Below are 27,178 nucleotides of genomic sequence, written 5' to 3' on the forward strand. Positions count from 1 at the left end.
TAGTTCCTAACAAGGAGGGCAGTTCTGAATAACCTTCCGCAGCTTGGGGACGAGGGAGGACGACCCGATGCGGAAGTTGTTCGGGTGGCAAGCCAGGGCGCTGAACACCCCCCTGGCGAGCAAAATATAGTAGCTGGCCATGCTGAGGTCCTTTATGCTTCCGGAAACTTTCAATCCAATTTTGTCTTTTTTTTCAGGATATTCCTCCAAGTGCAGTTTCATCGCCTTGATTATCGATTTGGCTGAACTGGGTGTCACATTGACTTGTGCCTTCCCCGTGGATGTCTTCACAAAGTCTGCATTCCCCTCCAGTACAGCTAACGTCGTCTGGACAATTAAATCCTCCGATTTCAGTACCCCAACTTCAATTATAACCTTCAGTACCTTCTCCTTTAACACTTCCTTAACCTTCTTCGTTAGGAGAGTAGCTTCTGCAATTCCTGCCTTTGGGTCTTCAACAATTTTTGTGTAGTTAATGACCAGGTCGACCTCATCAGCCCCGTCACTAATTGCCTTGCAAGTATCTTCTAGTACTTTTTCTATGGGATCTTTTCCCTCTGGAAAATTTATGACACAGGCGACCTTTGGTTTGAAGGGCACGATTTCTTTTTTTATTTGTTCGTTTATGAATTTTACAAAACGGGGGTACACGCAAACGGCCGCTGCGAAAGGACACGTTTTGACTGCCTCTTGGCACAGCGCCCTCACATCCTCCTCCGTGTCGTCATCACCCAGGAGGGTATGGTCCGTCAGACAGATGGCCGTCCACGCGGCGAACGTTTCTGCGTAGTTAGCCATTCGGAAAGGGGATAAACCGGCACACTGAACAACCAAATGGCTAGCTTTTTCGACTGGGAAATTCCCAACTGGGGACGCGAATAAGTGCAGACGTGGAGACGCGGCTACTTGCGTGTTCACCCGGATGATGTGCAACCCTTTTGAAGTGTTCGTTTAGGAGGCTACATAGGAGTGGTTCATTCGCTGTGATAAAAAGAAAGTGGTTACTCCGCCGTGCAAATGAGGGGATCCGTGCAGAGCCTACACGGAAACAATTCGTTCAACCGGATGTGATGGATTATTCTGCTAACTTGCACCTTAACTGAAATTTGCATTTAAATTTAGCTTCACGTTTAGCATGAACTGGCATTTGTGAAACAATTTTTGGCCCATTTGGAAGTATGCCTTCGGGTGAAAAGCGGAAAAGGATCGTCCTGCCGTTACTTCCCCACTGAGGGAACACTAAAGCGTACGTACAAAAAAAAATGTGCAATAAAAAAAAAAGAGCAACTCGCGCGGGGGGAAATTAAATTACGCGAAGGTTTTTCTTCAATCAAGCAGACGACTTGGGGTGGGGAAAACAAAAAAAAAATAAAATAAAATAAAAAATAAAAGTGGCATAGACAAACGTGCCCTATTTGCCTCTTTGAATAAACTGTATAGAAGACTTAAACTCCCATGTAGGGCATATATAGGGACGGGGCGAAGAATTTTCCGTCGAATGGGTAGGCGCGGCATTATGCGGGATATGTTGTGGGTCCCTTTCAGCGCGGGCGCGACGGCGCGTTGCAGAGAAGGCCAAACCTACTACTACTAGCCAAAAGGAGAAATAAAAAAAAAAAAAAAAAAAAAAAAAAAAAAAATACAATTTTAAAATTAAAAATTTGGAGTTGTAATTTGTTCGCGCCAATTTGTTCGTTTTAACTTTTCCTTTCGCGCATTCATTTTTACGCGTTTATTTTTACGAGTTTACTTTCCCCCTTTTGCTGGTCCTGCAGGTTGTTGAGGGACGGCCGGGGCGACGCGGGTGGCTCGCGGGGAAATAATAATTCCCCTCCTTCCACGTAGGGAAGTAGAGCTGCCCCATCACTTTGCACGATTGCATGGTTGCCCTTCCGCCGATACATTATTATTATTATTAAGCCCGCCATGGAGGTAGCCAAACAGTTAACCTACGGACTGAACTTAAGACGGTGCCTGAAAAATGAGGATTTGATGAGTTTGAAGAGGGAGAACCTGAAGCCGCTAAAAAATATTTTCAACATATCCAAGGGGAAGAAAGAAAGCAAGGAGGAGGAAAAGGAACCAAATGGGAAAGAAAAGAAGGAAAAGCATGAAAGGACAGTGGAATTGTTGCGTTTTTCCGAATTCTGTGCGGACCCTAATTTGGTGGCAAGCTACATGAAGGGTAATAAAATAAACATCGAGTTTGTGAACATGAGCGATAGTGTGGTGCCCATTCGTTTCTTCGAGGACATTTCAGGGGAATCAACTGGAGAGGAAATCAGGACAAGCGGAATACCTACCGCATCAGTGGAAGAGAAGAACAACGATGGTTGTACCACCCATGCGGAAAGGACAACCCTTCCAAGGAGTGACTATCAAAAGTTAATTAACACAATTAAGGGCACCTTTGGATTTAAAAGCCCAACGAATATTCAGAAAATTTGCATCCCCACGATTTTGAGGGGGTGGAACACCATTTGCATTTCTCAGACGGGCAGTGGGAAGACCTGCGCCTTTTTGATTCCCCTCCTGGTTCGGCTGATCTGTTCGGGCAGGGAGGAACATAAACAGCATCAGGGGGAACCCGTGGTGAATAATTCTGTGGATAAACAGAAAGGTCCACATTCCCCTCCGGGGAAGGACAACCGTGAATCCGACGCGGAAGAGAAAGAAAGTTCCACTCCCATTCGAAGCCTAATCGTTGTGCCAACGAACGAATTGGCTAGCCAAATATATGATCACGCATTGATCCTGTTTGAGGCGTTTCCACAGTTTGCGGTTCTACATCTAACGAAGGAAGATCAAGTGAGGGAGGAAGAACCCATAGATGTGTGCATCTGCACACCATTAATACTGATCCATCTGATTGAGATGAAAAAAGTGACCCTGTCCAGATGCATGCTTGTTGTGTTTGATGAGGTGGACAAATTATTTGAGGTAAACTTTTTGGAACATGTGAAAAAACTGCTAGTAGTAATTCAGAAAAGGAAAATACAGAAGGTGTTCACCACGGCCACACTACCAGGTAGTACCCGCTCCTTTATTAGCACCCTCTGTCCCACTTACGCGCTGGTGTACTTTGGTCAGAGTATCAACTCAGTTAATAGGAATGTGAAGCAGGAGTTGCTTTATGTAAACAGTGAGGAAGAAAAGGGGTTGGTTTTACGGAACTTGGTTGTGGGGGGTGGGTTGCACATCCCCGTGTTGGTATTCGTGAACGGCGTGGAGAAGGCGAAGAAGGTGCACGCCACGCTGCGTCGAGCGTTGAGCGGGGTTAGCATGGTTGGGAAAGCTGGTATGGTTGGCACGATGGGCAGTGTTGGCAATGTTGATTCGGTGAAGGCACCGCATGTCGCCCTGCTCACGTCTGAAAGAACAAAAGAGGAAAGGATGCAGGTCTTTAAGGACCTTCGGGAAGGACATGTGTGGTACCTAGTATGCACAGACGTCTTGAGCAGAGGAATCGACGTTCATGGAATCGAAACGGTAATTAACTACGACGTCTGTTATGATAAGTACAGCTACATCCACAGGGTGGGTCGGGCGTGCCGCTCAGATTCGGAGGGAGGCAAAGCCATCACCTTTTTTATGCAACAGGACGTTAGGCACATGAAGGACATCGTCAAATTTGTTAAGAGCAGTGGTACGGAGGTGCCAGCTTATTTGGAAAACTTTCCCTTTAAGGCTGCACGCGGGGTGGGCTTCCACGCGAGGGGGAAGAAAACCCATCTGAAGAAGGGGAAGAAAACCCATGTGAAGAAAGGGAAGAAAACCCATGTGAAGAAAGGGAAGGAAACCCATGTGAAGGCAAAAAAGTTGGTTTTTAAGGCGCAAAAATCGGGTTTTAAGGCAAAAAAAACGAGTAGGAAGACGAAGAAGGCGTAATAAGGGCCCACCCTTTTGGGGATCCTCCGGCAAAAGCGAGTTTGCAACCCCGACTGATCGTGTGTACCAGCGTGTGCATCTACATTTTATATGCTGCACTCTGCGCACCATTCACCAATTTGGTGTGTTTCCATTCGACGTGTCTTTTTTTTTTTGTTCATTTGAAAGCGGGTAAATCATTTTGCAAGGTCGCTTTTCTGTTTTTCCCAGTGAAGTGACCCCCCGCTAATGGAACCCCGTTCCGTTTGCCATTGCATAATGATGCACCTTCAAATTTAAGATTTCTTTCCCCTTTTGTTTGAATCGTACTAACAACTTTATCTTCTTTATGGAGGGGTCATCCCCCCGTGGCGAAGAGAATCTGTTGGGTCTTCTATCCCCCTTGTTCGTGGGAAAACACAAGTGGCTGGAGTGGGAAGACGACCGATTGACCGGTTGACCGGTTGGGGGGTCGTGCCACGTTCTCACGTGGATATACTTCATTAATTAAAACGTCGTTTGGGAAAAAAAAAAAAAATAAATAAAATAAAAGGGGTAGTAGAATTAACAAATTAGTATGTACGGCATAAAAATAAGTTGAATTAAAAAGGTGTCCAGGTGGGTTGCATCAAATGGAGGGGTGGTGCCACAAACGTATATAGCGACGTACCCATCGATATGCGCTCTTGCCGCTTTGCACGGCGTGGCTGTGGTTGCTAATTAGTGGCTCCTTACACTGTGTACAGGCAGCAAAGGAGGTGCACGAAAAAAAAAAAAGAAACAATTAAAACGCATGGACGACGTAATCGGGGAGCACTTACGAAACGGTCACGGTTGTGCATGCCCAGGTGGTGAATGGAGGCAGCGCTGTCAGGCGAAACGAAAAGAAGCAACGTGAAGTGGGGTGTCTTTCCCCTGTAAATCGGTTGGTCAGTCCACCTTTATCGAGGAGTAGATTTTCCTGAGGAAGACGAAGGAGGCGAGGAAGCCCGCCGTGCCCGTGTAGATGAAGCACGTGTAGGACATGATAAACGAGTAGGCAAAATAAATAAACGTTTCGGCAAAACTGGAGATGCTTAGTTTGGCGAAGAAGTAATAAATCGAGTAGAGGAAGAGGAACAGTCCTGATGAGCCGGGTGCCACGAAGGATTTCCACCACCAGTTGTAGTCCTCGCTGCGGGGTAAGCGGGTACGTGCATGTTTACGTGCAAGTATATTCATGTGTGTGTGCTAATGATGAGGCAAATTGGTGTGACGATACCACCCTGCTACGCCATCAGGGGGGTTATAACATGCGCCATTGCGCGATTTCATGCTGGACGTGTTGCTTACCAGGAGAGGGAGTAGTACGTCAGGGCGATGGACAGTTGGGCGCTCAGTAATCCGAGAAGGAAAATCACCAAAAAGAGGAACCCTGCGGGGGGGAAAGAACGGGTAAAGTGAGGCATATTCGTGGAGGAGCATTCCTAAACGTATTCTTGCGTGGGGTTAGCACTCCGTTGTCTTGCTTACCGAAGAGGTAGTACATGTTGCTTTTCCAGAGGGACGTGAAGAGGAAGAACAGCTCGGTGTACATGCTCCTGCAGGGGGGGAAAAAAGCGGTGTATCGGTATATTGGTGTATCGTGCATCGGTGTAGAAATGTGCTTGTGCATTATACGCGTGGGGACTTACGCGAAGAGGATGAGGCCGACCAAGAAGGAGGAGACGAAGAAGGAGTTGAGGAGGGGCTGCTTCGGAATGTGTCTTGGAATGTTATTCACCCGCACGGGCAACTCTATTGGGTTCTTCTTATTCCCAATGTAGGACCCCAAACAAATGAGCGGCACAGATATCCCGAACCAAAGGACGCAAACGAACGTTAGGGAGGAGAAGGAAATAGCCGTGTTGGAGTGCTCATAATGGAGGACAAGATTGATTAGGAAAAAAATAAAAAATAAAATGGCAGGGTAGATGAGGGAGGTCCTAAAAATGGTTAGCTTCACATGTTTGCTCCTAAACAGCTTGTAGAGACGGGACGAGGAGTACCCAGAAATGCTGCTAATGAAGGTCCATAGGAAAAACATAACTTGGACGTATCGATACCTGTGCTTGTACTTATATACCCCAATGAGTAGAACCAACGCACAGACGAGAAGCATAAAAATGATCTGTATGCCTACACCAACAAAAGCTGAAAAGAAGGTAGAGTTTATAGGTTTCCTGAAGACATCCCCATGGACCAACTTCCACCCACGGTCATCAATATCGTCTGTTTCAAATATGTTGGTGTTCAGTCGGTTGTATTTGTTTATATCCTTATGTAACGCTTTTATAAGAATGGAACTTATGAAAAAGCAAAGGAGAATAAAAAGGATGATGCTGTTTATTATAGAAAACCAATGGATCATACTTTGGTCGTTTAGATTTCTGTAGTAGTGTTCTGATCTGTGTTGGAAGGAGTTCTCACTTTGCACATACTTTATGTCGTACTTAAACGTCACGTATTTATTTTTCTCCATCGGCATGGTGGCTTCGTTATGCTGGCACTGCTCGTTCTGCTCGAAGTCGACGCTAAGAGGGGTAACAAAATGACACCACGTTATATATGCGCTGTCATAGTATGTTATACGCCACGACGACGCAACAGTTTCAGTTGGTCGTTGTCGTTGTCGTTGTGGTGACCCTGTTGAATGTTGATGCCTACCTCTTGGGCTCCACCTCGAACCCCACGATGTAGTTCCCGTCCGACTGACCCCCGTTGTTGTTGTAAAGGATGGTGATCTGGAAGTAGGTGTACAGCACGTAGTTCTTCTACAAGGGGGGAAAAAAAAGTAAATATGTAAAAATGTGAATAAGTGAATACGTGAATGTGTAAATAAGTGAATATATAACGGGGCAACGAGTTCGGTGCACCCCATGATCAATGCGGTACTCACATCCTGGATGTAGCCAACGGGGATGCCCGTGTAGTAGAAGCCCTTCCGTCGAGGGTCCTGCCGGAAAATGTCCAAATTATCTACCGAATAGATCATATTGTAGTTATACAGAATGAGGTGCTTGAACTTATCATATGCGTTGTCATCGATGTAGATTCTACAGTAGAAGGCACAGCTGGTATCGTTCAGGAAGGTAGTCTGTATAGATGTGGTGTGCAAACTATCCCCAGAGAGAATTTTAAAAATGTTAGGTGCCTCATCTCCCGATATGCTAGCATTATCCGAGGAGCAAAGTGGGAAGTTGAAGTAATCCAGGGATGTGACCGCTCTCCGGCTGGACAGGTTCTTCACGCTGATGATTACTTTGTCGCCCTTTTTGTAGATCTGCCGGGGGGGTGGGTGGAATAAGGTCAGTCAGATGTGACAATGATCGTGGTGGTGGGTCGAACAGGTAGGTCATCACGCTCCCGCAACGCTACATGTATGATTATCCCCCCCTGTGATTGCCCACCGTTGGGTTCATCCCGGGTAGGTAGGACGCCACATCCTGTACGCAGTGGAGGAAGACCACCACGAGGGCGAAAAAAAAAAACTTGTAAATCATTTTTCCTGTTTGGCCTTATGTACATGTTTTATTCGTGCTGCCTGGTCATGCTACACGCGTGTTGCGCGTATAAAGGTGGAGGAAAAGAAAGGGGGGGGATCTCCTCCTTGGTATTTTTTCTGTGCGGCACTTCCGCGTAGTTCCCACGTGGCTCTCTTCAGTGACCCTCTCCGGTGGGGGGTACGACACAACGTGAAGAGAACAAGCACATAGTAGCGCGATGCACAAGCCGACCGTTGGCATAAAAAAAAAGGGATAAACTAAATGGGGGTAAAAAAAGAAGATGCTTCCAAACGGATTTTCCAAACATTGAAGAATTAAAAAAATTGTAGGGCAACAAGGCCACATGCTATATGATCCATCTGTGGAAATGCGACTAGGGGGGGAGGGAGAACAAGAAGGAAAAAAAAAAAAAAAAAATATATTATATATATGTATGTAAAGTACTGCTGTTCCGTGGTGCACATGCGGTGTTTTCACCGAACACGTTGCGAAGGACCGCTTAACCGGTTCTCCCTAAGCTGGGCGCATCTCTCATTGGCGTTAAAAAACTCTGTTGCGTGAACCGAAGGCAGCCTCACATGTAAGCACTACACTTGGTGTATGAATTATGAACGTTTCTGTAGGGCCTGCGAATGGGGGACGAACGGGAGGACGAACCCGGGTCGTACCCATTCGGCACTGTGCTTGCGTGTGCATCAAGGGGGGAAAATTGCCCTTCAAGCACCACCCCCTAGTGGGCGTGTGTATGTGATGACCCGCTCTCCTGTTAGAAGTTGTGCGTCATTGTCCCCACTATACACTACTTTGAGTCGGCCCCCCTTTGTTCAGATTAAAAAAAAAAAAAAAAAAAAAAAAAAGTGACGACAGGTGATGAGAAGTTACTCTAAGTTGTGAGGAACTACGAGTAGCCGTACCAAGTGTAGTAACGCAAGACGAAGCTGTGAGGAAGCAAAAGGATGACGAACAGGTGGCGAAATAATCAGATCGTCACCCGCATTTGTATGGCTCCTGTGTGAGAGGACCTGTAGCTTCCTATTGGGTACCTACTGAAGGAGGCGCAAAAAGTGGTATTTTTTTTCTCTTTTTTTTTTGTTCTTTTTTTTTTTTTTTTTTTTTTTTCTCCCCCTCCGTGCATACACAGTAAAATGGTATGACCCATTCTGTGCATACCTCTGTACATGCAGCTGCGTTGTCAGAGTAGCGACTTTGCGTTGGGGTTATATAAGGGAGCATCAGGGGGGACCATAAGATTGAGCGACTAACCGGGTGGCAAGGAAAAGACCGATTGGGCCAGTACACACACCAGTGGAAGGGACACTGATAAGCGTGCCTTGCCACACCGCACAGCGAAGAAACAGAGGAAAAGAAAAACCCATGCATACACACACTGTGATGTATGTGTACTTTTCTTGTCGAGTGTCCTCTGCTACGTAGTGTTTCTTTTGGGGGAGAAGCGCTGTGCCAAAACGGCTAAACATGAAAGAGGTGTAAAGTCAGAAGTGTGTGGCTTCCCAAGAACGGTTTAAAAAAACTTTCCCATTGGAACTGCTGAGAAGGCGACTGGTTCTTCCTCCATTCTACTTTGTACCACCTCTTAGGTTTATGCATCCCACGTTTAGTTGTCCTTGTTATGATGAGAAGTGCCGGTAGGAGAAGTAGGTCGAAGGGGGGCACTAACTGCTCCGTGTGCAAACTTACCTTGTCGACAAAGTGCGGCGCCCGTTTATCACTCCGTCAGTTAAATTTCCCCCCACTTAATTCCCCTTGTCCACCCCCCTAGGAAACGATGAAAGCAGTCACGTTGCTCCTCCAGGTCGCCCTACTCGCAGTGGCCAGCAGCCTGAGGACGCCCGACGTGAGGAGCAGGAGCCAAGAAATGGTCCCAAAAGTGAACCAAAAGTACATCCTCCTCACTGAAGTAAAAAGAAAAGGAAGAAGGCCACTCTACACAAACATAAATTTCCATAACATTGACAAAAGTGTGAAAAACGAGATCATAAAAAAAAAGGAATATAATTACAACGAGACGATAGCAGATAAGCTCAGGAAGTTGAAAAAGTTGAAAAATGTGCTGAACCAGTACTCCTTGCGGATCAATAAGGACGACTTAGACAACTTAAGACAGAGGGCAAAAGAGCTGGTCAGGACGAACATTGATTTTACGAGAAGTTACTATGTGCATGTGTATAACAAGCTGAAGGAGGACTCAGGACTAATTTTCGATAAACTAAAACATGGCTATAACGTCTGCTATGATTATATTGGGAATAGCTACCTGTACAATGCAGTGCAGAACTACTGTCTTAGCTTACCCCTTCTGAGCAAGTCTGGTTATCTGCCTAAAATGGTCAATTACAATTCAGTTAACTTGCTATTCATCCTTTTTACTTTTCTATACTTTAAGAGCGATTTAATTTACAGCCTTTTTAAAAAAAAATATGCTTTCATTGGAGAGTTCAGAAACGTGAAGACGGACCGACTTGTGAAGATGCATACGTTATCCACGTTGCTTTTTTTTTTTTATAAGTTTTTTGTTTTACGGTTGTTCTTTGTTTTAAATTCGTACAGTTTTTTTTCAAGGAAGCTATCCATGCTGAATAACGTGGTGCACGTGCTTTTTTTTTCCTTTTTGTCTGTCTACCCGTACTTCCTCGTGCAGGCCAACTGGGGCAGCTTCCACTTGCTCGGCTCGCGCAGGAGTAGGTGCACCCATCGTTAGCGGCGTTGCTAGCGATGCGTCTGTATCGCCTTCCCACCAGTTGCAGCATCACTGCTACTGCACTGATAATGCACTTCACCCCTACTTACTGCACTCCCCCCACTTAGGCAAAATCCTTGGAGGTGTTGTGCTCGCGCAGTTGCTGCTCATCTACACGCGACTCATGTGCCAGAACAACTGGACCTTCCTCAAAAAGTGGACGGACGAGCATTTTTTTAACCGGGACGAAGTCATGAAGGCGTTGAAGGAAGACCAGAAGACCGACTTCTACGTCAACCTCCTTAACCAGTACAGCTTTCTCAAGAGGCTCTACTTTGGCAACAACAAGTTCTACGAGATCCTCCTCCACCTACATAAATACAAGTACCTCCTCGATATCATTTCACCGATCAATTCCTTGTTCTACATATACATTGCCCACTCGGCCTACTACTACCTGAACAATTTGTCCTTCGCAGGCATTTACATTTCTTCCTTTTCGCTCGCCCTCTTCCTGCTGAGCGTTTTATCGAACAAAATAGACATGTACTTCTTGACGCGCGCATAAGCTGCCCTCCCAACGTATACATTCACCAGGGCTGGCGTACACGTGCAGGGGGACACATTTTTACACATTCACCTACGTGTGCGTTTGTTGGGAGAGACCCATATTTCTAATTCGAGGAACCCCTGGGAGGTGTGAACGGAAACCCGCATCTGCGTGTTATTTATTTATTATTATTTTTTTTTTTTCTTCACCCCCGTGGGCATGCCCCGTTTGTTGAACCTTTAGCCAGTTCACTTCCCCGCCGCCTTTTTTTTTTCTTTTTTTTTTGTTCTCCGCCCATACGTTTTTTTTTTTATCAATACTGGCGAAGAAGGTGGGGGAAAAAAAATAAAAGAATAAAGCTTCCAATGTGGGATTATAAACCCGCGTTGGTCTTGCTCCCCAGCTGCCATAAGGAATGCCATGGTATGTGTATAACATGCACACATGTGTATATACGTACCGGCCCTTTTGCAAAACTGCGAAGCGGCGTCATGCCAGCTACCTGTGGAACATTCGAGGCTACGTTCACTGATCGATTGTGCAGTGGGTATTCCTTCTTGGAGAAAAAAAGAACAATCGATGGTATCTCCCATTTGATGCTTAACATACCTTGGCCGGTTATTATTACCTCTCTGTGAGGGCGAAGTAGCGAGGTGTATACCTCTGCGGATGTCTTGTTCGTTTTTTTTTTTTTTTTTTTTTTTTCACCTTATTTATAGCTGAATTTACCTTGCCTGTGCATATTTTTTTTTTTTTTTTACCAAATTGGCTACATTTTTGCTGCCCTTTCACCTTGTCTGTTCATAATTTTTTTTTTTTTTTTCTCAAAATTGTCATTCTGTTGATTTGTTACCTTGGCTGTTCATACCTTTTTGGCCAACCGGTTGCGGTGTGTATGCTTTCCCTTTCGAAGCGAGCCAAATGAGCCTAAACTTCAGCGACGATGATGAGGTGTACACCCAGGATGGGGCGAAAATTGGCGAGGAAGATGACTTAAATGCGGGAGCAGCAGAGGACCCCACGGGGGGCGTGGCGGAGGACTACATGGGGGACGCGGCAGACGACTACATGGGAGACGGGGCAGACGATCCCGTTGGGGAAGAGCCAAATGAACAGGAGGAAAAGAAGAAACGGAAAAAAAGTATAGGGTTTCAACTGAAAAACATTTTTAACGATGTAGCGTTGAATAAAATTACTGGCTACATTAAGAAGAAGCGGAAGAGGAACAGCTACACAGACAAGTGGAACGACTCGCATGGAGGTAATAACGAAGGCAGTAGCGGTGGGGAAGGCGGCAGTGACGATGATGCAATGGGAGATGAAATGGGTGATGAAGAAGACGAGCTGCAAAAGTACGTGCGGGAGGAAAAAAACAAAATAAAGCAAATACTCCCAGAAAACGACGAACTGTGGGACATATATATGTACTTAAATTTAAAAAAAAAAAAAAGAAAAATTGACTACAGCGAAAAGCATTACAACGCAGCTATTAGGAAGATACTACAGTGTGTGACGAATGACTACAAAAATATTGTTATTGCAAAGTTATTCGAAAATGAAGTGCTGAAGAAGTACTTAATTTTACCTGACCAGTCAGAATTTTTTAAAAACAGCAAAATTGAGCATATCGGAAGGAATACCTCTGTCCCCATTATAAGGAGGAAGAATTACCTTCTGGCGATAAAGAAGAAGCTAGTAGAATTGTACTTAAAGGGAAACTGTTGCAGTTACACGAAGGATGAGGAGTTGTGTCACTTGTACGGGGAGGAGAAGGATGGCGGGGATATGTCTGACCATCCACGGAGTAACGTTGACCAGGCGGGAAAAGACACCAACTTTATAATCGAAAGGGAGAAAATAAATATGGACTTATCTAAACTGACAGACAAGTACACCCGAATGGTACAAAAGATAAAACAGCATCGTAGAAAAAACTTAAAAACAAGTTTCAACCTTTTTATGAACTTAATAAATGAAGTTATGTCAAAGTTGTACTTCCCCGTCAATAATGTTTTACTCATGGGGGACAACAACACAGACTTAACAGATATTTACAAAACGGTTCGGCGTAAATACAACATACATGATGTGCTCTCCAAGGTACAAACACTCAGTCAGAAGAAGGAGATGTATGAGCACTACCGCGCATATTTGCTTTATAAGTATAAGACAACTTACTCCGTTTGTGATGAGCTGTTTAAGACGCACCAAATGGGAGACAACATTAACGTGTTCAATTTTAAAAATTTTTACAACACGGACTTTGGGGCAGATAAGTTCGGCGTCATCCAGGCTGAAGGAGGTGACGAACAGGAGGAGGGAGAAAACGGGGCAGGTGGAGTGGGAACTTCCCCCCGTGACGATGCGGTGCACAAGTCCCAGCAGGGTGCCCCCGGGGAACACTTCTCAGGTGACGTGTATGATGTGTACGACGGGGAGGATTTCTTCCAAGTGAATGTGTCCCCTGATGGGGCGACAGCAAACGCAGCTGCAACGGTGGACTCCTCCAGTGTGCAGGCCGAAGCACCGGGTATCGCCCCCTGTATCGACCCCGTGAATGCTGCCCCCCCTGAGGAGACGCCCCTGGAACGGGCCAAGCGGATCGCCCGTGAGAAGAAGCAAAAGCTGATGGAAAGCAGAGTTAAGATTGTATGAGCTGTGTCGTGTGGTGGGTGTGAGCATCCTTGGCAGTTTTGCCAACCTGAACAATCGTTGCCGCTTCTGCTAGTGGACACCCGTTTAGCCTTCACCGTTTTTATCCTTCTTTTTTTATGCTACCTTTTTGCGTTACTTGTTTATTTATTATTATTATTTTTTTCATGGACCTTGCGTTCTTCCCACGGGGAACAAACTGCTTAACGTGCATGGCATGTCTTTGGTGTTCCCCCGAGGGAAACAATTTGGCCTCCAAAAAATTCTGCTTCCTACGTTGGAATTGCTTCGTGCGTGTGTGGCAGCGGCTTTCACGTGGAAAAAAAAAAAAATTATACGCCCACGTCGGGGTGCATAGTACACATAGGGATGACCCTCCCCCGCCCACGTGGGGTTAATTGCTTCCCAAGGGTGGCAACACAACTGGCACTGGGAATTGTCCCAGAGTGCTGTTCCGTCTGCTCAATCCATCGTTATACAGCAGAGCGGGTGACTCACCCTGTTGGCTTGTGCACACGGAAAAGGGGCGTAGCTGATATGCCTCTTTTTTTTTTTTTTTTTTTTAAATTTGCAAAGGCTGTTGTTCCATGTGGTCGTATTGGCTAGTGCACATGTTAATAGCAGACCGGAGGGAGGCGGAGTTGTTCGCTGGTCGGTGTTAATTCGTAACAAAATATATTATAGCATTCCACAGGGACAAGCTAATCATAAACCTGTGCACGCATGGAGGAGCTGTATTCCTACTTGTGTTTTTTTTTTTTGCAGTTTTTTTGGCGGAAGGATTGTGCCTTGGCGCGACTTCACTAATCACGGGGGAGGGGACTACACGCTGGCAAGCGAAGAAGGAAAATTCACAAGGTGCGTGCTTGGCATGGTTGGGTAAAATAGGCAAATTATAACTACGTGTATGCACGCAGGACCATTTGCAGCATGCATGCAGGGCCGCATGTTCTTACGCCGTTTTGTTCCTTGAAGAGAAGGTATTTCCGTTTCTTTCCTTTTCGACCTGCTGACCAGCCCCCTCGAGGCGACAGAACGGCAGATCATTAGTAGAGCAGTCCCGGTCAGAAAAAAAAAAAAAAAAAAAAAAAAAAAAAAAAAAAAATTTTAAGGGGAAAGCCAACTCATCGCTTGTCCATGAGGGAAAATGAGTTTGTAAAGCCCGAAGTGCACACAAGAGGAGAGGTCATGTTAGCACATGCTTACTCATTATGATTAAGCGAAAGCATTCCTTTTGCTTTGTACAATGAACGTGTGAACGTATGTATGTATGCGCGTTGCCCACTTGAGAGCAAAACACCGGCAGATGGGAAACAATCCCACGGCGATCTCCGTTGATGAGAGGCACTTTTCCCACGCGGGGAGAGTTGCATTGGTCTCCTCGAACACGATGTGGCCGAACGTGGCTACTTGGTAACGTACTGCCTAGAACAGAAACAGGGAGACGTCGCCCTTTTTACATATATATATATATATATTTTATTTATTTATTTATTTTTATTACGCTGTTAAGATACAAGTAATAAGATAGGGGGAAGGACATACAGGAAGAGGGTACGGCGAAGTGGCTGCTCCTTCCGCGTGGTCTGTTCATATATATATTTTTTCCCCATTTTTGGATAAGTTTTCCCCGCTCAAGGGTAGATACCAGGAAGGGGGAACAAAATCGCACAAGGGAGCAAGCACACCATTGGCTGTCGTCGTTATATAGCCGTTAGTGCATAGCTCCTCACCGCAGGATGGAGGCCCCGGGGAACATCCTGCAGAAGAGCAGGGAGCTGAGCGAAATTCTGATGAAGTCGTTTAAGAATGAAGTTGGGAGCGTGAATTACCTGAACGAGTGCAGAAATAGAGACTGCTCTGAATTCTACGGGGCGTTCTACCTGGTATACTCGGACCTGATCGAGAAGGACAAGACGTTGAACGCGTTCAAGGAGCATCTGGTGTTCCTCTCCTTCTGCTACATGAGCAAGTTGTTAGGAAAGCACTACCATGTGTACCCACAGGAGAGTAAAGTGAATATCAGGAACAGCTTCATTAATATCCTGTTTTCTTTACCCATCAGTTTCAATCACGAGTTGGATGGGAACACACTACACATGAAGGAGAAGTCAGTAGAAGCAGTGAAGAAGAGGTTCGTCGATGTTTTTCTGAACCCAAATAATATGTTAATGGGTGACTACCTAAGTGAGAGGGACAATTACTTGATCCGTTTTTATATAAATTGTACGAAGAATAAGTTTGCTCAGATTTTTAGCGTCCTCTGCCTGAACAATGAGTACCTTTACTTTAGGTACCTATACAACTTTTTGCTCTTTTTTGTGAGGGAGTTTCTAAGAAGAAGGTTGTCTTTGCAGGGGGGGGTCGATACTGGTAGCAGTGGTGGTGATTGCGATGGTGGGTACTTCACCACCGTGGTGCACATCTGCCTGAACTTCCTTCGAGAGATATTCTACAACATCAGCAATGAAAATAGTAGTAACGTCCAGAACAAACAGCAATTAAACATTTTCAGGGGCCTGATAATAAATGAGGCGAACGAGTTGTTCGAGTTTCTTTCCATTTGTTTTTATTACAGTCTGAGTGGTAGGAAGAAGGGAGAGTTCGAATTGCTCATCGAGTGTGTGAAGGAGCTGTTCTTTTTCTTCCCCGCGTATCTGTTTTTTAACCACCGTGGGGGCAGCAACTCCCCGCTGAAGTTTCTCTTAAATCTGCTCTTTGTTCGGTTTGCGGGTTCAAACGTCGCACAGAATAACGCAGTGGAAAGTGCCTCCGTGGGAGGGGAGTACCCCCCCCTGCCGCTGGACCAGTTCAACCTACTATACAATAGTTACCTCTCCGTGAACGAACTGAGCTGCGTGTCACCCCCCGTGCAGTCCTTCCTGGCAAAACTGCAGTTGGAGGAACATCTCCTTCTGATTTTCCTGAACATTATTGAATACATTTCCAGGGTAAACAGCAAGACCTTTATCCAGTTGGACGAAAGGGAATTAATGCAGTTCCTTGAAAGTTACTTCAACATAAGTCTTAACGTTTTTGACGTGACGAGCTACTCCTATCAGAAGCTCTACATCCGAATGATCGTGAACCTGTCTGCCGTCCCCATTTCCAACTACCTGCACGAAAAGAATAATAAAAAAAAATGCCTGCACATGTATATAATTAATGTGTTCAAAAATGTTTACCACCCAGATGTGGAGATACTAGCCAACGTGCTAGCCATTTGCAAAAACATATTCGACCACAACAGGGAGTTAATCTACATTAAAAATAGGGAAAGTGAAATAGCTAGCCAGAAATATAATATTAACAGGGTGGACAGAGAAAGCATGCTGGACCAGAACAACGAAAAGGTGTTCAACCAGGACATACACTTCGTTCTTAACGTAGAAGACATGAAAAAACTGTTCATCCTGATGTTCGTTCGGTTTGTTAAAATACCTTTGTATTCTGATCAGAACTGCCTGAACAAAAAAATGATGATAAACTTTGTTAAAAACTTTATTAGTGAATACAATGAGGAGTGGTTTGAGACTTACTTTCGATACGCTCGGGAGGACTCTACAGGGGGAGATAAGGGGGAGGGTGGCGTTACTACGTCGAACCAATCTGGCCGAAGTGACCACACGAAGAATCTCCTAAAACAGAGGATTTTTTCCCTGTTTCGTGTCCTGGTGGGACTTAACCATGAAGTGTTCTCCATCATGGTGGAGGTGTTCTGCGAGTTCTTCCGATTTTACAAAAACATTACCGTTGGAAATTTGTGCAACGAGTCGATGAAGGTGAAGGACTACTTCGTCTATGTGTTGCTCCGTGGGTACTGTGAGTTGCTGGTTTTTTTTATTAACACGATGAAGGAGTGCAAGGAAGTTGTTACGGGGGGGGATACCGAGGTGAACGAGGAGGTCATCTCTTTTCAACTACTCCCCCCTGGAGAGAAGGAAACCTATTTACAAGGAATTGTGCACTTGAGGGATTCACTTTCCAAGCGCATTATCGGAAAAAGTAGCTACGAAGAAACAGAGGTGACCAATTGGAAGGGAGTGAACACAAACTGGGATAATTCCAACCGAAGGGAGGACAACATAGAGGAGTTAAAGAGGAGAAAGGAAAAAGTCGACCTACAGATACACATAATTAACTGCATTCAAAAGTACGGGGGGTCTCCCTACTACGAAGTTAGCCCAGACTGCATTAACAACTTGCTAAATTGTTATAAGGATATTTTAAATGGAGACTTCATAGACATGTGTAAAGTCTCTCCTAGCTTCCTCCTATTCGAGGTGAAGAGACTGCAGTTCTTGTCGGAGAGTACCTACCTGCTGCACTACAATAAGCAGTGCGCCTTTTACATGATGGAAAATTTGCTGCGGAATATCGTCCAGGGGGAAACAACCAATTCGGCAGATCGACTCGACGCCAACACCTCGATGGAACTGAAAAAAAATTACTTCACCATTTTCACCTCCATCATCTCAAATTTGAAACATATAGTGACGAACGATATGCTAGAGAAGTTGCTGAATTCGTTTCTCGAGTTTAAGACGAACAGCAGTTTTTTCAAGTGTAATAAAGAACTTTGTGTATTTTTACTGACCCTCATTTCTGTGTTGAAGGTAGATGATTTGAATGGAAAGGTGATAAATTCCTACTTGAGGGTCGTCTTGGAAGAATTGTTTGTATTCCTCGGTGACGTTGCAAAGAGCATATCATCGTTTGGGAGTCTTTTCCAGTTTTTATTCGGGGATGAGGGGAAGGTGGAGATCGGTCGAACACTCCTGGATGTTCTGAAAATCGCGCAGACGTACTTCTCCGTTTTTGCCTTTGCAAAGGTGGAATCGCGTCTTCGCAAGGTGGGCCAGGTTGATGCCGTTGGTGGGGCCATACTGGAGAACGCACACCTGGTGGAGAATAATCCGTTCCTGCAAATCAGCATGGAGCTCTTCACCAGGGTCATGTTCGTATACCCTGTGCTGAACGATATGTTGAAGAACTGTCGGTCATTCGAGGCACACCCCATGCTGTGTGCGGAGGTGAGTTACTTCCACCTGAACGCGAGGGAGCGCGAGATTGCAAATTTGTGCACGCAGATGGGAAAAGAAGGAAGAAGTGGGAAGAAGTTCAGCCTAACGGTGAAGTCCCTGCACGAAAATATGTGCACTGTTGTGAAGCGGTTCATCAGTGAGGGGTATATATTTGTATACAACGACATGGGGAAGCTATTCCAGGAAGTTCTATCCCCCTCATTCGATTACAGCCCCTACCACTTCATGGCCCAAAACGTGCAACAAGTGTACTTATCTCTGAGTGAGAAGTTAAAGCAGCACCTTGGAGAACGAACCGTGAAAGAGTTAGTAGCCAATTGGTGCGAACAGATCTTTGCACAGTTCGTAGTGAAGCACTACACCTATTTCAAGGCCAGCTTAGAGCACATCCAGACGGTTCATGAACAGCTGAACAGGCAGGAGGACATCAAGGAGGAGGACTACGTAATGTATGGAGACCTCCTTTATCATAGCAAACACTACATTTTTACTTTTTTAAAAATATGCAAAAATGTTTTCACCGTTCCAAACGAATTAAAGAATAAACAAGACGGTAAATCCTTCTTCTGTCGTTTCTATCGGGACGACAAGAATGAAACGTTGAACACGTTGTTTGTAAGTCTGGAGCTGCTTCTTCACAGCTACGACTGTAACATTGTGAAGAGGTCCTTAGGTTTATTCCTGGACATATCCGACTCGATCATGTTGCTTCCGTTTGAGTCCTCTCACTTTTTGATTTACCTGGGGATGCTCAAAATTGTCCTGCGCTCCTTCCTGCTGTTCAATCCGCCAATATTGACTCTCCAGCAGAAGGGGAAGGCCGGTAATAGTGCCAACCTGTTGAAGAGATACGAAGAGAATAGTCCTAGCGGGAGAGGGGGTATTCCCCATGGTGACCTCTATAACGACTCCGTCGAAGTGTACACTGGAGAGATGAACCTCTTTGTGAAGAACGACCCGCAAGAATTAACTTCCTATTTACACGTCATCCCGTCTGCCTTTATTAAAATTTGCAAGAATTACTTTTCCCTTCAGGAGAAGGTGTACAGACTGAAGGAGAGTAGTACAACCTCCTTGGATGAGTTGCTCCAGTTGGACAGTGTGAAGCATTTTCTTTTCCTGTTCAAGGACGTGGAGGGCTCCTCCTCGTTTGACTTTCGCACCATTGTTGCGGACCTGTTCCAACAGAACGCCTGCGACTATTTGAGGGGCGCGCTGGTACAGTGCCGCCTCCAGGCACAGCGGTGAGGTCACCAGGCTAGACCAGATCATGCTGCGCCGCTCGCATGCCCGTGCACCTGCCCATTTGCCAATTCGCGATTGCCATCATGTGTACGTGTCCTCCACTCAACAGCATGTAACTCTTTTTAATTAACGAAAAAAAGTTAACACAAAAGTTACACAGGTTTTGCAAAATGGCTAGTTGGCAAGAAAAAAAGGGTGTGAGAAAAAAAAAAAAAACATACAATACGATGCATAATTAGCTTTTTAGTTATGAAATTACCTGAACGGTTCATAATTTTTTTTTTTTTTTTTTTTTTTTTTTTTTTTCCCCCTTTTGTGCGTTGGCGAAAAGGTGTGCACCTCGTCAAACCCGTGCGTAAGAATAGAAGGAGCATACGTATTTAGAACGATGCTTGCAACTACTCGCGGCGAACAAAGCAAACTTCTCTTTTCCGCTGCGTCATCCGATATGTCGCGCATCACCATGTGTGCAGAGACCTCTGTGCGCACCCCCCGTTCGAACAAATGTTACACAGCCACAAATGTGAAGCCTCGCAGATGCCCCCAGTGCCTCGAGCTCCACGTCAGCTGCTGTGGCTGCTCCTAGTTCTTGTGTTGACAGTGAAGGCGCCATGCGTTTGCAGCTTCACGTTGCAGAGAGGTCTCCAAGTTTCCGTTCACCCATGGGGATGTAGGAAGAAGGTCCCAGTCCCTCGGGTGGGCAGGGCCTTGCACAGACCCATCACGACTTTGAAGGCCACGGAGGAATACGAAGACTACAAATACTTCACGGATGATGAGTACGTCCTGGCTGGGGAAGTGGCTCTGTCACCACGTCGCCGCTTTGCTACCACGTGACCGTTTTATCACCACATTGCTGCTTTGCAACCAGCTGACCACTTTCCCGTAGGTACATCCCGCCGCTGCCGCCCGTGGAGACGTGGGAGGAGCTCCTGATGAAGGAAGAAATTAGGAACAAGACGGAGGACGAGCATCGGAGTGAGGACGACTACACGCTCACCCATGAAAGCAGGCAGAAGGTGCTGGACATCATGCGGCAGACGCGGCTAATCAACCACTGCAACTATGAGGCCCAGAAGAACAAGCAGAAGAACATCCTCTACTTCGTGACGCCCAAGATGGGTTAGCAAATTGGCCCACGTGGCGACGTGCGGGAGGTTGACCACAGATTGTTTACCACTGACATGGTTACCTCCAACATGGTTACCTCCAACATGGTTACCTCCAACATGGTTACCTCCAACATGGTTACCTCCAACATGGTTACCTCCAACATGGTTACCTCCAACATGGTTACCTCCAACATGGTTACCTCCAACATGGTTACCTCCAACATGGTTACCACCTATTGTTTACCACCGCAGGCCCGTACTGCAAACTGATGGAGGGAGACAAGGCCAAAATGGAGAGCCTAATCAGCAAGGTCAAGGAAAAGTTCGAAAACAAGGTACAAATAGTGAACCTAAAAATGGACGTAAAAATGCCTCTGTTCGAGATTTTCCTACAAGCTAACATACACACGCAGATAAAAATATTCCACGCAAGGGGGAGGACTTTACAGTACAGATTGCCACCCCCCTTTTGGACCAAGTGTAAAATACTAAAGGAGAACAAACTACTACAGGAAAAGTACGGAGGAGAGTGTGCCCCAGGATTGTTTCCCCGTTACGATGAGTATATTATGATGGAAATGATGACTGAGTGTGTCTTTAACGACAAGTACAACTACTATGTGTATGACGTGAACTTGGAGTGGGAGAACTTGTGTGCACTTACCCCGGAGAACAGGGAGCTGCGGAAGATGGTTCACCAGAACGTCCACGTGCCTACTCGTTTGGCCGTTATCAAGGCGTTTGAGGAGGGTAAGCCTCACCACAAGCGAAGTGCTCATTTGCCCATTCATTCACCTAATCATCCGCGCATTCACGTACTCACCTCCCCCTTCACACGCTTAGGCATCGCCGACTTCAGAGACGTCATCCACGAGGAACACCTCATTATGCTCCGTGAGCAGCGGAAGATGAAGGAGAACCGTCGTTACAATTTTTAGCGGTTGCAGAATTCGGGGGTGACTTACCACGTTGTCTACCGATGCCTCAACTGGACGTAACTGCTTTTTGAACTGCGTCTGGCTTTTTTTTTTTTTTTTTTTTTTTCATGTCAAATGCGAACTCTTTGCGGTCGTCACCGCAACACATGTTTCGTTTCTTCGAGGGGGGAGACTTATTCGAACTCATGCCCCATCACAAAGAGGTACGTCTGGCAGATTAGCTCAGCATTAATGGGTACCTCCCAACAAGTTGCCGCTACAGTGACAACTGCCATTGCTTCCTTACCTTTTAACTGCGCTGTTATAAGTGGAACAGATGGTACAACTCCTATTGTTACATTTTTTGCCTGCACATGTTCAGGCATATTTGCACCATCCTTGGGGAGAATTTCTTTCCCTGACCGAAGGGAAAGTGTGTCCCTTACGCGGCTACACATGTGTGTTTCGTAAGTGCAACTGTACACACAGCTACGGTGTTACAATGGCGCGCCGGTTGAGCCTATCTCCCGATTCGTTCTCCAATGATCATTTGGACGGTATGCTAGCGCACATGCCTCTTTGCACACATTGTTGCAATACATGTGGTTAGCGAAAAGGAGGAGGAGAAAAAAAAAAAAAAAAAAAAAAAAAAAAATTCACTTTAACATATGTATCCCCCGCATAAGAACAATATGCCCAAAAGTGTGGCCTCCTTAATCAGCCTGAACAGTGACGTTAACAGGACAAGAAGGTACCACACGGATGGGAAAAAAAAGGAAAATAAAAGTTATGACTCCCCCAATGCGTACACAAGTGAGTAGGCAACAAAAATACAAAGGCGCAAAAATGGGAAGCGTGTTATAACTTCACTTCTGCGACGCGTTTAGTTTACGTCACGGCGATCTTCTTTTCAACTTCGCCTTTCCCCCTAACAGGACCATACCACGAGCGACTGATTATACGGTTGGCAATCCGTTTGGCCATTTCGTTGTCATCCTCACCCTTTTTATATTTTTTTTTTTTGCTTTTTTTCTTGTGCCCCTTCCTGCGGGCCATTTTTTTTTTTTTTTTTCATCGCCCTCCCCCGGTACACGCAGTACACCCTGGTACGGGTATGTTTTCGCGGGGAAAAAACTAGGCGAAGTTTCGTTGTCAGCAGGGAAAAAAAATTACCAAAATAAATCTTCTGCTTCTGCTTCCAACCCTCGCTGATTGCGTTGCCGTATCGTCCCCGTATCATTCACCAGTTGCCGCTCACCATTGTCGTCATCCCCTGGGGAAACACGGGTAATAGGAGGAGAGAGGGCAGCCGCACTTTTGGCCGCCCCGAGTGCCTTCACATGAGTTACAAAGCGTTGCACACGTATAAAGTGGTATGCATAGGTCATATACTGTGTACAAGCGTTAAGCACCACACCCGCGTGGAAGCGAAGTGAGGGGGCCCAACGCTAAGGGGCACTACTGAGGTCACGCAAAAATACTGCTCGGGTGAACGCCGTACCCCCGTGAGCGGCGCGCTCCAGTAAGAGTGACCCGCTTGAGTGGCACAGAGTACTGTTTTTATGGGCATATTATAATACAGGGCGCACTTTTATGGGTGCTTTTTTCCCCTTTTTTTTTTTTTTTTTTTTTTTTTTTTCAGCCAAACGGATTGGAAGAAGAATTGACTCCACGCAGACGTTTCCCATTTGCTCCCTCGCGTCATCGTTATGCATGCTTATATGCACGTGAGTAAACTCCTCATCCATGCGCATGCTTGAGCGGAGTGACCAAACGAATGAGCGACCGACGGGAATATTATAACCGACCAGCGCAGCAGGGGACCACCGAGCGATTGACTCATTAACTGGTTGACTGATTGACCGATTGATTGCATTGCATTGTTCCCCCATTGTGCATTCATTCCGTGTAGTTATGCATTCTTTTTTTTTTTTTTTTTTTTTTGTTTTTTTTAACACCCCGCGTGACGTTCACCATTTTTATATGAGTAACTTAGCCCAACGGTTAGTGAAGCCCTCTTTTGTAAAGGTGTAGTAGCTTGTTATTATTGCTGGAGAGAGAGAACCGCTCGTGCCATTGACCAGGTAAAGCTCGAAGGTACTATATGGACTCACGCGCTGATAATGCGTAACAGCTATGAGTTGTATGTACAAGGGGTGTAAGAGGCATGTCGTCCCAATCGCTTGTACCCGCTGCTCTGCTTAATCTTCCCACGTGGAGCAATGGATCATGTGGTATTGTTGCCAACCAGTGAGCTAAGCATACTTATTGTATCTCCATTCATTTTCTTCCCCACTTTCCCTTGCAGACAAAGATGGGGCTGTTCGTGAGCAGATTATTCAATCGTCTCTTTCAGAAAAAGGACGTGCGGATTTTGATGGTCGGGTTGGACGCAGCAGGGAAGACGACCATTCTGTATAAAGTCAAGTTGGGTGAGGTGGTCACGACAATTCCGACGATAGGTAGGTCAACCAACTGGGTGGCTAATTAAGCGGTCGACTTTCCTGCCATCCGCTTGCATAGCTCCGTTCTGTCCTCACATTCCATCGTCACTTCCGTTCGCGCAGGCTTCAACGTCGAAACAGTGGAGTTTCGGAACATCTCCTTTACCGTGTGGGACGTCGGAGGACAAGATAAGGTACATTTTTGCTGACACCAGACTGGTTTTGTTTATCCTCCAGTGCGTTTGTAGGTGCACGAAGTTATAAATCGCCTGTCCGCATCCACCTGGTGATTCTATTTTTCCCCCCTGTGCAGATAAGACCCTTGTGGAGACACTACTATTCCAACACGGATGGATTAATTTTCGTCGTGGACAGCAATGACCGGGAGAGAATTGACGACGGTAAGTTTGGGCGCACCCAATCGCGTGCAGAGGAGTGTATCACCTACTTGGCATAAATCCATTTGCCCCTTTTTTTGTGAACAGTTGCTTCATCCCCCTTATTCCTCTACTTTAACTTTCCCCCACCCCCGCAGCGAGAGAAGAATTACACAGGATGATCAACGAGGAAGAGCTGAAGGACGCCATAATCCTGGTATTTGCGAACAAGCAGGATCTGCCAAATGCCATGTCTGCAGCTGAAGTGACGGAAAAGCTGCACCTTAACACGATCAGGGAGAGAAACTGGTACGTCAGCAACTGAAAGCGTCCTGTGTGTACGGTTGGGAGAGGTTGCCGGGACGCCACCAGAACGGACCTTATAGCAGATTTACGCATTGCATACCTACGCATTTTGCTAACCTGCTTGCCCTTTTTCCCCCCCTTGCAGGTTCATTCAATCTACATGCGCAACCAGGGGCGATGGACTCTACGAGGGATTCGATTGGCTCACCACTCATTTAAATAATTCAAAGTGAAGAACCGTTGGAATGACCCAGCTTTGTAGTTTTTTTTTTTTTTTTTTTTTTTTTTTTTAATCTTAACAAAGGGGAAACCCTTCTCGTTTTTGCGTCCTCTACCTGCATACCGTTCATGCGGGAGGTTACTGATCCCCCTTTGCGAATGTCCACAGGGAGGATGTCGCGAAGGAACATTTCGTGGGAGACCCTTCGTCCATTGTGAAGAGAATGCGAAAAAAGAAAAAAAAAAAAAAAAAAAACATAAAAAAAGCCAAATGAAGAGGCGAACCGAGCAAAGCTGAGTCGGAGGAACGATCTGTGAGGCAACAGAATTGATCACGTATGTATGCACAACACACATTTTTAATTTTTTGAATATTTAAAGCCAGTCGTGGTAGAAGGCTCCTTGTTGAATTCGCCCTACTGTGGTGTAGGAGTTAGCTGTGCCGAGGCGGAATGTGCGCATTACAGCGTTAGACTGAACGCGCGAATATGTGAACGTCCAACTGTACATCCGTCCCACCGTCAGTACGTTATACGCATGTAACTATGCACATGTGTGTTAAACCCTAAAACTGCCCGTCGTCATGCCCCCCTGTTTTTTTTTTTTTTTCCCCATTTTCATATGTTCATTCCTAGTTTCCCCATTTTGTTGACGTACACATACAAAACTTTCCCTGCGCAGCTGCGTGTCGAACTACCAGTGCGTGTCCCGAACCTTACATGCCGCCACGTGATTACCAAAGAGATGTATGCAAGTGGGTCTGCATGCGTGCCTAAATTACGTACCTGCGAAATGTACACCTCTATAGATATGACCATCTGCACCTCTGTTTATATTTTCATCTATCCTTTGTACGCGCGTATATATCTGCTTTTTTTCTCTTTTTTTTTTTTTTTTTTTTTTTTGTGTGTGTGTGTGTTTCTTATGCGTATCACAAAACAGAATTAAAAAAAAGAAAAAAAAAAAAGAAGGAAAAACTAACACAAACCTGCACAACAGTCACATTCGCATAGGGAAGAAAAGGAAAGAAACGAAAAGTACTGATCTTTTCATAAAAGTATCTGTATGTAAAAAGAGGGAGGAAAGATATTATTATGTTAAAGTAAAAAAAATTACCAAGTGGAAAATGTTGTAAGGAAAATAAATGAACACTTCCGTACAATGCGGAAAGGAAAGAAAAGAAAAAAAAAGAAAAGCAAAAGGGAAAAATGTCATCCTCCTCCAGCACAGTATGAATGCTGCGGTTATTTATTGTTCCTTCCTTCCTCCAGGGGAAGGGAAGCTTTTCCTTCCCTTCCCCCCTTCCCTTCCCCCCCTTCCATTCCCCTTCTTCCCTTCCAGGTGTTACATGCGACCATAACCAACATTCGTTCTTTGATCATGACCTGGTGTACTATTATTATTGGCATTTGTTCCTGCTCCAGCTCTTGTTCCTCTCTTGGGTGATCTATCATATATGGTAGACACTTCTGTGGAATCTGCTATGGTTGAATCTGCTGTGGTGGAAGCTTCTGTGGAGACGTCCGTTAATGTGTCGAATTCATTCCTGGTGGATCCTCCTCTTCTTCTACTTCTGTTGCTCCTTCTTCCTCCATTTCCAGAAAAATTGTTACCAAACCAAGAAGACCATGGTTTATACTAAAAGAAAGAAAGGTTGTTAGATTGGTTGTTAGGGGTGTTATGGTGGGCGGAAGGAAGGTTGTTAGGGGTGGTAGAGTCGTGGAAAGAAGGTTGTTAGGTGTGGTGGGGTGGAAGGGAAGGTTGTTAGGGGTGTTTGGTGGAAGGATGGGTTGTTAGGGGTGGAAGGAAGGGATGGGATCTAAGGAAGGAGGGTCTAAGAAGGGAGGTCTATGGAATAAGTGTCGAAGGAGGGTCTAGGAAGGGAGATCTGAGGAGGAGGAAGGAAAGGGAAATAAGGGGTCTATGGAAGGATATACTGTTACTTATATTATTTCACTTTTAATTTTAAAATTTTGGATGCTCACTTTGTATAATAAGTAAGGAAAGACTGTTAGTCCTAATGTGGTAAATATGGAGGAGACTGTTGCTTTGGTGGTGGCTTTAGTTAAGTCTTCTTTTGCTTTCGTTGCTAAGGATGCTGCCTGCTGGTACTGTGTTGTTAGTTCCTCCATCTGTTGGGTACATGCACTAAGTTGGTCTCCTTGAGCTTGTGATTCACATTTTTGTTGTAGCACTTTCACCATATCACAATATGCCCCATA

The 27,178-nt window shown here is 45.5% G+C and overlaps 8 protein-coding genes across 8 annotated transcripts; 6 read left to right on the forward strand and 2 right to left on the reverse strand.

Moving 5' to 3' along the window:
* Window positions 1–6: 6 nt before the first annotated feature.
* PCOAH_00014840 (Deoxyribose-phosphate aldolase) lies at window positions 7–798 on the reverse strand (the record flags this gene model as incomplete). The annotated part of the gene is made up of 1 exon (XM_020058293.1): window positions 7–798. The coding sequence occupies one exon, from the start codon at window positions 796–798 to the stop codon at window positions 7–9; it is 792 nt and encodes a 263-aa protein (XP_019913734.1).
* Window positions 799–1,926: 1,128 nt separating this feature from the next.
* On the forward strand, window positions 1,927–3,888 carry PCOAH_00014850 (Uncharacterized protein; the record flags this gene model as incomplete). The annotated part of the gene is made up of 1 exon (XM_020058294.1): window positions 1,927–3,888. The coding sequence occupies one exon, from the start codon at window positions 1,927–1,929 to the stop codon at window positions 3,886–3,888; it is 1,962 nt and encodes a 653-aa protein (XP_019913700.1).
* A 909-nt stretch (window positions 3,889–4,797) lies between these two features.
* On the reverse strand, window positions 4,798–7,388 carry PCOAH_00014860 (Endomembrane protein; the record flags this gene model as incomplete). Its single annotated transcript, XM_020058295.1, has 7 exons — window positions 4,798–5,041; window positions 5,200–5,281; window positions 5,380–5,447; window positions 5,541–6,419; window positions 6,553–6,659; window positions 6,785–7,168; window positions 7,296–7,388. 7 exons carry the CDS (start codon window positions 7,386–7,388, stop codon window positions 4,798–4,800), a joined length of 1,857 nt encoding a protein of 618 aa, XP_019913665.1.
* A 1,789-nt stretch (window positions 7,389–9,177) lies between these two features.
* Window positions 9,178–10,657, forward strand: PCOAH_00014870 (Uncharacterized protein; the record flags this gene model as incomplete). The annotated part of the gene is made up of 2 exons (XM_020058296.1): window positions 9,178–10,090; window positions 10,218–10,657. 2 exons carry the CDS (start codon window positions 9,178–9,180, stop codon window positions 10,655–10,657), a joined length of 1,353 nt encoding a protein of 450 aa, XP_019913907.1.
* Window positions 10,658–11,560: 903 nt separating this feature from the next.
* Window positions 11,561–13,294, forward strand: PCOAH_00014880 (Uncharacterized protein; the record flags this gene model as incomplete). The annotated part of the gene is made up of 1 exon (XM_020058297.1): window positions 11,561–13,294. The coding sequence occupies one exon, from the start codon at window positions 11,561–11,563 to the stop codon at window positions 13,292–13,294; it is 1,734 nt and encodes a 577-aa protein (XP_019913860.1).
* A 1,736-nt stretch (window positions 13,295–15,030) lies between these two features.
* PCOAH_00014890 (Uncharacterized protein) lies at window positions 15,031–19,584 on the forward strand (the record flags this gene model as incomplete). The annotated part of the gene is made up of 1 exon (XM_020058298.1): window positions 15,031–19,584. One exon carries the CDS (start codon window positions 15,031–15,033, stop codon window positions 19,582–19,584), a length of 4,554 nt encoding a protein of 1,517 aa, XP_019913829.1.
* Window positions 19,585–20,085: 501 nt separating this feature from the next.
* PCOAH_00014900 (Uncharacterized protein) lies at window positions 20,086–21,631 on the forward strand (the record flags this gene model as incomplete). Its single annotated transcript, XM_020058299.1, has 4 exons — window positions 20,086–20,360; window positions 20,471–20,703; window positions 20,946–21,443; window positions 21,537–21,631. 4 exons carry the CDS (start codon window positions 20,086–20,088, stop codon window positions 21,629–21,631), a joined length of 1,101 nt encoding a protein of 366 aa, XP_019913671.1.
* Window positions 21,632–23,924: 2,293 nt separating this feature from the next.
* PCOAH_00014910 (ADP-ribosylation factor 1) lies at window positions 23,925–24,970 on the forward strand (the record flags this gene model as incomplete). Its single annotated transcript, XM_020058300.1, has 5 exons — window positions 23,925–24,072; window positions 24,178–24,248; window positions 24,368–24,455; window positions 24,590–24,740; window positions 24,883–24,970. 5 exons carry the CDS (start codon window positions 23,925–23,927, stop codon window positions 24,968–24,970), a joined length of 546 nt encoding a protein of 181 aa, XP_019913706.1.
* Between the last annotated feature and the right edge of the window lie 2,208 nt (window positions 24,971–27,178).

This window comes from Plasmodium coatneyi, chromosome 6, assembly GCF_001680005.1.
Source record: "Plasmodium coatneyi strain Hackeri chromosome 6, complete sequence".
NCBI lineage: Eukaryota > Apicomplexa > Aconoidasida > Haemosporida > Plasmodiidae > Plasmodium > Plasmodium coatneyi.